The sequence below is a fragment of the Mus pahari genome, chromosome 18, assembly GCF_900095145.1.
Source record: "Mus pahari chromosome 18, PAHARI_EIJ_v1.1, whole genome shotgun sequence".
NCBI classification, from domain to species: domain Eukaryota; kingdom Metazoa; phylum Chordata; class Mammalia; order Rodentia; family Muridae; genus Mus; species Mus pahari.
In genome coordinates, this window is record NC_034607.1 from 24,359,717 (window position 1) to 24,369,798 (window position 10,082).

A 10,082-nucleotide genomic window follows, 5' to 3' on the forward strand; every position below is an offset into this window, starting at 1 on the left:
TGAGCCCTGGGCAAGCTGGCTTGCTGGACCCAGGGAACCAGTGAGCTCTGGGTTCAGTGAGAGGCCTTGGTAAGCAAAGAGAAGTGCAGAATGAGGACACCACTGTACGTCAACTTTGGACCTACCTACACACACACACACACACACACACACACACACTGGAGAGTAGTGCAGTAGTACACGCCTAGCATTGTTCTTGAGAGGCTGAGGCAGGAGGATTGCTGCAGTTGACGGACAAGTGGACGCGGGTGGTCACCGTCACACCTGATTTGTGTGGTTCCAAGCCACTCGGGCTTCTTAGTGAGATTTTGTCTCAAAATTCCAAATGAGCCATGTATGGCGGAGCAGGCCTGATACTTGGGAGGATCAGGAATTCGAGGTTATCCTTGGATACTGAGAGTATAAGGCTAGCCTGGGGTACATGGAACCTGGCCTAAATATATTAAAAGAGGTAAAATAAAATGCTCTTTGAACAAACAATTCTTAAAAAAAAAACCCGAGAGAAATGCCTGGTGTCGTGGTGCACCCATTCAGGGAGGCAGAGGAAGGCAGAGCCCTTTGTTCCAGGCCAGCCAGTCCTACAGTCAGACCCTCCGATCAGGGCTGAGCCCTGGTTTCAGGAGAGGACGAGAGGAAGGGGCAGATCTGAGCTCTTGATTCCACTCTGGATGACCTGGGTGTGGGAACCCCCGTGCACCCCTCACACTTCTTCCACAGGATTCCCTCCATACTTGAAAGCTCTGGCTCCCATCTCCTGCTTCTCCACTTCTAGGAAAGGACTTTGCTGCATGCCTTTCCTGGAATCCCTTTCTATCTTGCACCCTTTCCCACCCCCACCAGTAACTCATTAACGCCCAGGGACCTTGACCCTGCACCATCCACAGGGCCCGTGACATCAACTTCTTCCCTGAGCCCTGTGTGGATGCTTGCAGCGCCAGCTGACAGAGGAGGGAGACGAGGGTAGAGTCCTGCCCTGCAGTCTCAGCCTGGTCTCCAGACTGTGAAGTGCACCAAACACAACACTCAGGTAGGTGTCTCACACACCCCTCCCTTCTCTGTCCTTTCTTCCCTCCCCTTGCTCTTGCCTGGTTTTTTTTTTTTTTTGTTAGACATTTTCACTACTCCCGAGCCCGGGAAGTCAGACGTGAAGGCTATGCAGGTCATTCCTTGCCCTCCACTCAGCTCGCTTCCCATTCCCGAGTCCTGTGAGGACACGGGGGCCCCTCTGTCGCCTGTTGAAGACTAGGGTGTGTTCATCTTTGGAGTGGGAGGCTTATCACTACCTACTTCAGCACCTACAACTGCACAGGGCCCGAGTCTCCTCTTGATTGGGCCCCAGCACAGCGCCTCAGGAATCTGTTTTTGAGACTCAGCCTGCTGCTGCCTCAGCCGGGCCCGGCTCTGCCTCCCACCACCCCCTCCATGTACCTCCCCATGTACCTTCAAAGCGAGAGGATGACAGGCACATGCCACCTCGTGGACTGAGAATTCAGGGTTTGAGATCATAAATGCAGCCTGCCTTAGACACCTAGGCTTCTGGCTGCGCTATTGATGTGTCTGGGCTGCAGCTGGTTTCTTTTCCTTACAGTGGAAGCCTTCACCTGGGCCTCTCTCCTCCATCCCCTGCCACCATGATGCCTCTGCACTTGCTCTGTAAGACATTCCTGAGTATCCTCTGGGGAAGGCAGAGAGGAGCGCCATCTTCTAAAGGGGTCTCTAGAGATCAGGCCGAGGCTGTTGCTTGACACTCATGCCCATGCCTATCCATTTTCACAGACAGGACCTCGCTCTCATAGGCATCACTTTTACTGGGTGGCCTTGGCATTCATTAATCCACACTGACTGTGTGTCTGCAGGTGTGCTGGCCATAGGTCAGCCTTGCCTGCTGTTGCTCAGGGGCCACCCATCCTAGTTCTGAGGCAGTGTAATCTAAATGCCTAGGCTGCATGAAGTAGGCTAAGCTGGCTGGGCGGCCAGGACTAGGGATCTGCCGCCTCCATCTCCTCAGTGCCAGGATTACCAGCTTACACAGATCTTTACAGAGGCTCCGGTCTTGGTAAGACATGGCAAACACTTCACCATTCCTACAGCCCGGTGGCGCCCTCTTCAGGGGATACTGGTTCAGCATCACCTTTTACCTTCCAGACTTTTCTGTGGCTGGGTCAGTTCCTGTGTGACCCTCAAGCTGGGTCTGGCGACTTGAAGGATCCTTAAGGGTTGGGATGGGAGTGGGGACTTGGTCATGCTGTCCCCAGCAGCACAGGGCTCAGCACAGCTTTAGCTCAGCAGGTGGTCTTCCCCTCACTGAGAATTCTGCTTTTTTCTTTATTTGTTTACTAATCAAGGTTTTATGAAGCCTGGGCTCTCCAGAGCAATAGGATGACAGGCACGTGCCACCGCGTGGACTGAGAATTCAGGGTTCGAGATATAAATGCAGCCTGCCTTAGACACTCAGAACCCTCAAAGTCAGGAGCCTGGTCCTTCTTGTACCACAAGAGGTTGAACTGCTCCCTGGTGAGGAGAGGGCGTCTTTTCTGAAGGCTCCTTGGGGATCCACCTCCTGGATGCCTTGTCCGCAGTGTCCCCTCTGACTCCCTGCACACTTGGGGACGAGTGTAGGAGTGCGAGGTGCAGGAGGTCTGAGGGCGGCTCACTGGACACAGGGAAGTCACAACAGCTCCCGGCCACTGGCTGTCTTGTTAACTTTGGACAGGCCTTCCCGAAACCCAGAGTCTGTCATCCTGGGAGAGGGTACACAGCAGAAGCCAAGTCTAGCAGCTGACTGGGAGCAGACCCTGTCCAGGAGCTGCTTTAGCCCCACCTGCTCCCATCCCAGCCTTCCCCTCCCCACCCCCCAGACCTAGCCCAGTGGTTAGTACATTGGTCTTCTATCCCTGCTGTCAAACCTGCCTGGCTCCCGCCACTCCAGAACTGTCCAGTCCTGACCAAGCTTGCCTCTGAGGCTCCGCAGACATGGGTGCCACAGCCCACCCTCCCCTACCAATATTCTAACCCCACCCTACAGTGATTCCAGACCTGCCCATCCTCCAAGCTGACCACCAAGCCACATCCCTGTAGATCACCTAGATCCTACCCGTCACCCTCCACAGCCCACCTCAGAGCCAGCTCTGTCCCACTCCTAGGCATCTCTAAGCAGCACTGGGACCACCATTCGAGTCACCCATACCTTACCTTTAGCCCCTTTTGGCCCCACCTCCCACAATCCTGCCCTATGGCCCAGTGCTCTGGCCAGCTCCAGAGACACCGTGTCCTGCCACGTCCCAAGGCTTTGCTCACACTTGCTCCATCTGTACGTCCTCCTCATCCTCCTGGGGCAGCTGCAGGTATGGGTTGTCCCCAGCCGGCTGGAACTTGTAGCCGGTGAGCACGAAGAAGGCTAGTGTGGAACTCTCCACTAAGAGCTGGGGGTGGGGCGTGGGGTGAGGTAGGGTTCCCTGGTCACCCACACTCCCAGTAAATGATCCACACCCGCCTGGGGACTCCCCTTCTGGGGTCTCCACCTTGCTCACCTGGTACAGCCACTGCCACTGAAAGGGCACTGCGACTTGCAGCAGAATGGCGATGATGCGCGTAAAGTAGATATAGCAGATGACCTGGGGACATGGGGTTTGGGGGTGGAGTGGGGCAGGGGAGAGGGAGGTATGGACAGAGGACAGAGGTTGGGTCAAGGCTGGGGCTCAGGGGCAGAGGGCAGCAGGGAGGGGCTCAGGCCTGTGGGAAGGCAGGACTCCTACCATGATGTAGTAATGTCGGAACAGCTTCAGCCTGGCCAGGTTCACTGCCACTGTGGGTGGGCACAGAGTGGGGTAAGGGAGAGGGGGATAATGAAAACTGGCAAGAGGGGAGGGCAGTGGAGAAGGGGGCAGGGCCTGGAGCGTGGTCCCAGGGCAACAGGATGAACAGTAGCAAAAGTAACTGAGCAGTGTGTGTGGGTGACTGGACGACTGGGGACAGACAGAGGAGTAAGACGCACAGCCATGGAGACAGTGGCCCCCAGCACCTGGTGTCAGAGAGAAAGCAGGGCTGGGGCAAAGTCCAGGAGAGGGCCTCACCCTTCCCATCAGTGCCGGATGCATCCTGCAGATGCCGAATGGACCTGGAACAGGTGGAGGAATATGGAAGTGCTCAGGATTGACCCCAACCAGTGTACAGGAGTCTTCTGTTGGGCAGGGCGGGGCCTCAGTGGGGCTGGCAGGCAGGCAGGCAGGCAGGCAGGGCCGGGCCCTCACCAGACCACTGGGAAAAGGATGGCACCACAGCAGATGAGATCCACCAGGAACAAGATCTCCTTCCAGAGTCCATAGTCGCTGGCACCCTCCTCACGGGACTCGATGACAATGTATGCTACATTAGCCAGGACCTGAGGGGATGGCAGGGTGCCAGGTGGTGTCATCCCCAACACCACAGATGGAAGTCCCTTCCTGTATGTCACTGGGGCAACCCAGCCCGTATCAATCCCCAGCATTCTTCTATGAATCTCTCCCTACACGTCTCCGTTGTCTTCTGTGCATCTTCCTAGACCCCTAAGGGACCCCCCCCAGGCCCCTCTCCCCCACAATACCTGCAGGGGAATCACAATCCCAAAAATCTTCTTCTCCTTGTCCGACAGCATATACTTCACGAAGGCCCAGCCTGAGCCAATCAAGGCAATGGTGATGAAGAGAAGGGCGCCCTTAAGCCTGGGAGATGGGGGAGGGGGTGGATAATGAGGTGGGGACCCAGCCCTCCTTGCCTGCCTCCCCCACCTGTGTGCAGAGCTGGGCGACTCACAGGTGTGTGATATAGTGCATGACGGCGAGGCCTTCGATGGGGTGGCCCTGGCTGTTGATGAAGTAGTAGTTGATCTGGAGGTGGGCAGATGCACGAGCAGTCAGAGGAGGATGGGTACAGGGAGGGGGGCAGTTAGGGGCACAGAGAATAATTATGGAACAAGCAGGTGATTGGGGGTGGGGTGAGATGAAGGTTAAAGTCAGTCACCACGGGCGGGCTCCCTCCACCCAAGAGACAGGTTAGGCGGGGGCATGGTCAGACAGTAGGGTGGACAGTCAGCAATGACTGGGCCAATGGATGTTCCTGGAGGGTGGGTGGTGAGAGCCAGGCTGAGCGGAAGAGAGATGAAATGGACAAGGTGCACAGGCAGATAGATGTCCCATCTCACCATCCCACCCTTGTGTTGTCACCGGGCCCTGTGTGCTCACGCTGTGGAAGAGTAGGGAGACACTCTTGGTGAACGCCAGGGCTGCCATGAGCCAGTGGATCTTAAAGACACTGTATCTGCCAGAGGGAGAATGGGGTAGAGAGAGTGTTCGCTGAGGTGAACCCTCAGGTGAGGCCCACAGAGGAGAGGGAAGGCGAGGGTGGGGCAGAGAGGGGCTTTACGTGTTCTTGCAGAGCACAGACACCCAGAAGATGTCCGCGGCCAGAAAGCAGGCAGACATGATCAGGTAGAGTTTGAAGAGGGGGATTTCGGCTGCTGACAAGAAGCCTTCTGGATTCTTCTCCCGAATCATCACCTGGAAGAGAAGGGGGATGTCAATGCAGGTAGATGGCCTTGCCCCTCTGGCTCTAGCTTTGGGTTACAGAAAGTTCTAGTCTCTAGCTCTCCTACTTTCTAGCTAGAGTCTCAGTTGGTTCTGTCTCTCAAATGGGTATACAGCCTTAAACCAGAAGCCAGAGGACTGGCACTGGGACCCCAGAAGAACCAACACCCAAGGATCACCCGGTGTCTGTAAAAAGGAAGCAGGTATTTGTATAGGGCCCCCCACATCTCCAGAAGGCTCAGAACAGCTGAACAAGCATACCAGGGATACAGAGCTGTTACATGAAGTTGATTAGGAGACATCAGGAACATTTGCACAGGGAGCTGACCCTGTGCCACAGCTCTCCATACATAAATTCCTCCTGGAGAGAACTGGTCTCCCAGGAGTATTGACACAAAGGCTTGCATGAGGGACAAGCCACAGTCAGAGATAGCAAAACCAGTTAACACCAGAGATTAACTAAATGGCAAGAGGCAAGCACAAGAGCATAAGCTACAGAAACCAAGGCTACTTGGCATCATCAGAACCCAGTTCTCCCACCACAGTGAACCCTGGTTACCCCAACACACCAGAAAAGCAAGACTGTGATTTAAAATCACATCTTGTGATGAGGATAGAGGACATTGACATTGAGAAGGACATAAATAACTCCTTTAAAGAAATACAAGAGAACATAGGCAAACAGCCAGAGCCCTTAAAGAGGAAACACAAAAATCCCTCAAAGAATTACAGGAAAATACAACCAAACAGGTGAAAAAATTGAACAAAACCATCCAGGATCTAAAAATGGAAATAGAAACAGTGAAGAAATCACAAAGGGAGGCAACCTAGAGATAGAAAACCTACGGAAGAGATCAGGAGTCATAGATAGATAGTCAAGCATCACCAAAGAATACAAGAGATGGAAGAGAGAATCTCAGGTGCAGAAGATACCATAGGAAACATTGACACAACAGTCAAAGAAAATGCAAAATGCAAAAAGCTCCTAACCCAAAACATCTAGGAAATCCAGGACACAGTGCGAAGTCTAAACCTAAGGATAATAGGTATAGCAGAGAGTGAAGATTCCTAAATTAAAGGGCCAGTAAATATCTTTAACAAAATTATAGAAGAAAACTTACCTAACCTAAAGAAAAAGATGCCCATAAACATACAAGAAGGCTTCAGAACTCCAAATAGAGTGGACCAGAAAAGAAATTCCTCTGTCACTTAATAATCAAAACACCAAATGCACTAAACAAAGAAAGAGCATTAAAAGCAGAAAGGGGGAAAAGGGTCAAGTAACATACAAAGGCAGACCTATCAGACTAACACCAGACTTCTCATCAGAGACTATGAAAGCCAGAAGATCCTGGGCAGATGTCATACAGACCCTAGGAGAACACAAATGCCAGCCCGGGCTTCTATATCCAGCAAAACTCTCAATGGAGAAACCAAATATTCCATGACAAAAACAAATTTACAAAATATCTTTCTACAAGTCCAGCCCTACAAAGGATAATAGATGGAAAACACCAACACAAGGAGGGAAAACTACATCCTAGAAAAAGCAAGAAAGTACTCTCCTTTTAACAAACCCAATAGAAGATAACCAGACAAACATAAAAATAACATAAACAATAACAGGAAGCAACAATCACTCTTAATATCTCTTAACATCAATGAACTCCATTCCCCAATAAAAAGACATAGACTAACAGACTGGATACATAGACAGGACCCAGCATTTTGTCACATACAGGAAATGCACCTCAGTGTCAAAGACAAACATTACTTCAGAGTAAAGGGCTGGAAAAATTTTTTCCAAGAAAATGGTCCCAAGAAACAAGCTGGAGTAGCCATTCTAATATCGAATAAAACCTACTTTCAACCAAAAGTTATTAAAAAGGATAAGACACTTCATACTCATCAAAGGAAAAATCTACCAAGATGAACTATCAATTCTGAACATCTATGCTCCAAATGCAAGCGCACCCACATTCATAAATGAAAATTTACTAAAGCTCAAAGTGCACATTGCACCTTACATCATAATAGTGGGAGACTTCAACAACCTACTCTCATCAATGGACAGATCCTGGAAACAGAAACTAAACAGAGATACAGTGAAACTAACAGAAGTTATGGACTAAATGGATTTAACAGATATCTATAGAACATTCCATCCTAAATCAAAAGATTATACCTTCTTCTCAGCACCTCTTCTCCAAAATTGACCATATAATCAGTCACAAATCATACCTTAACATATCTAAGAAGATTGAAGTAATCCCATGCCTCTTATCAGATCACCACAGACTAAGGCTGGTCTTCAACGGCAACAAAAACAACAGAAAGCCCACATACACATGGAAGCTGAACAATGCTCTACTCAATAACTTGGTCAAGGAAGAAATTGAGAAAGAAATTAAAGACTTTTTAGAGTTTAATGAAAATGAAGCCACAACATACCCAAACTTGTGGGAAACAATGAAGGCAGTCCTAAGAGGAAAACTCAGCTCTGAGTGCCTCCAAAGAGAAACTTGGAGGGAGCACACAGGAGCAGTCTGGCAGCACACCTGATAGCTCTAGAACGAAAGGAAGCAAATGCACCCAAGAGGAGTACACAGCAGGGAATAATCAAACTCAGGGGTGAAATCAACCAAGTGGAAACAAAAAGAACTATACAAAGAATCAACAAAATAAGGAGCTGGTTCTTTAAGAAAATCAACAAGATAGATAAACCCCTAGCCTGACTAACCAGAGGGCACAGGGACAAGATCCTAATTAGCAAAGTCAGAAATGAAAGGGGAGATGTAACAACAGAAACTGAGGAAATTCAAAAAATCACCAGATCCTACTACAAAAGCCTATATTCAACATAACTGAAAAAACCTGGATGAAATGGACAATTTTCTAGAGAGATACAAAATAACCAAAGTTAAATCAGGATCAGATTAACGATCTAAACAGTCCCATAACCTCTAAAGAAATAGAAACAGTTATTAAGTCTCCCAACCAAAAAAAATCCCAGGACCAGATGGGTTTAGTGTAGAATTCTATCAGACCTTCAAAGAAGATCTAATACCAATACTCTTCAAACTATTCCACAAAATAGAAACAGAAGGAACACTGCCCAGTTCATTATAGAAACCACAGTTATGCTGCGTATTCTCCCTTGGAGATGGAACGGTTCCTGTCCAATCAGGAACCTGTCACAATTTCCTTTCATAGAGGACTTCATAAGAGATTTTTCTTTTCTACTTCTAACTTGTTTAATGTTCCACATAGATTTTAAAAAATGGTTGAGTGCCTATTACTTTTAGCTTCAGAAGATATCATGTACATTTAAGAGGTGTTTAAGTATTATAAATTATTTTGATGACTTAAAAATGTCAATACTGAGTTGTATATTTTAAAATAAATTTTATTAGTTTAATAAAAACAAAATTCACCCCCCCCAAAAAAAAGGGGACATTAGGAAAAAAGTGACCCCCAGTAGTCTAATACCATGTACCCATGTTGTGACTGGACCATTCAGGGCATACTGTGTGATCTCTCTCTCTCTGTGTGTGTGTGTGTGTAGGCCAACGACAGCTTCAGGAGGCACCCACCTCGAGACACATGTGTTTAAGGCAGGAGAGAACTGACCCCTGCACCCTGCCCTCTGACCTCCACATGCATTGCACAAACACTCACATTCAAAATCAATGTAAAACAAGCCTCTAGGTCGCCCGTGGCATCTGAGCACACATGAGGCTGTGGAGGCAGCTCACGTAGGGTGCTTACCTTGCGAGCGCGAGGAGCAGGGTTCAGATCCACAGAACCCACCAGGGATGGTGCCGTCTGCCTGAGAGCCCAACACGGAAGCCGAGACAGGAGGATCCCTCCCCTTGCTAGCTAGCTTGGCAGAGCCGTGAGCTTCAAGCCAGTCAGAGACCCCGTTTCAAAAGGCAAGGTGAACTGGCTGTGGTGTCACACTCCTTTAATCCCAGCACTCCAGGGCAGAGGCAGATGGAACCCTTTGAGTGCAATGCCAACTTGGTAGTGAGCTCTGGGCCGGCCTGGGCTACAAAGTGAGGCCCTGTCTCAAACCAAACCAAACTAAACTAAACAAAAACAGTATGGAGAAGGACAGCATCCTGGGGAATACCACTTGGTTAACTAATTTCTGTATGTATGATACAAGTTCACCTGCACATATGAACATACAGACTCTCCTGTATACATCTGGAATAGGTACAATTTTTGTCTTCTCTTAAATACTTTCAATCAGAGGAGGGGTGGATACCCTAGCTAGCATGTCCCACAAAAGCCCAATGAAGGATTTTTTTGGGGGGTGGGGGGGCGTTGAGACAGGGTTTCTCTGTATAGCCCTGGCTGTCCTGGAACTCGCTTTGTAGACCAGGCTGGCCTTGAACTCAGAAATCCGCCTGCCTCTGCCTCCCCAGTGCTGGAATTAAAGGCGTGTGCCACCATGCCCGTCCAATGAAGAACTTTTCAGAAGTTCATTCAGTGGCTGGCAAGATGGCTCAATGGGTA

General features: G+C 49.6%; 1 protein-coding gene across 2 annotated transcripts in view; it reads right to left on the reverse strand.

Moving 5' to 3' along the window:
- Positions 1-1,906: 1,906 nt before the first annotated feature.
- Gpr108 (G protein-coupled receptor 108) overlaps positions 1,907-10,082 on the reverse strand; it is a 12,844-nt gene continuing 4,668 nt past the window's right edge. The window contains exons 8-17 of one of the 2 annotated variants that reach the window (XM_029531392.1): positions 5,401-5,534; positions 5,220-5,295; positions 4,792-4,865; positions 4,583-4,700; positions 4,251-4,381; positions 4,074-4,117; positions 3,756-3,805; positions 3,531-3,614; positions 3,298-3,422; positions 1,907-2,741 (exon numbers count right to left, since the gene is read on the reverse strand). In XM_029531392.1, the coding sequence (XP_029387252.1) occupies positions 2,669-2,741; positions 3,298-3,422; positions 3,531-3,614; positions 3,756-3,805; positions 4,074-4,117; positions 4,251-4,381; positions 4,583-4,700; positions 4,792-4,865; positions 5,220-5,295; positions 5,401-5,534 (909 nt within the window). In that variant the 3' untranslated portion in view covers positions 1,907-2,668. The remainder of the gene's footprint in view (positions 2,742-3,297; positions 3,423-3,530; positions 3,615-3,755; positions 3,806-4,073; positions 4,118-4,250; positions 4,382-4,582; positions 4,701-4,791; positions 4,866-5,219; positions 5,296-5,400; positions 5,535-10,082) is intronic. The other variant, XM_021217837.1, reaches the window with a different exon arrangement.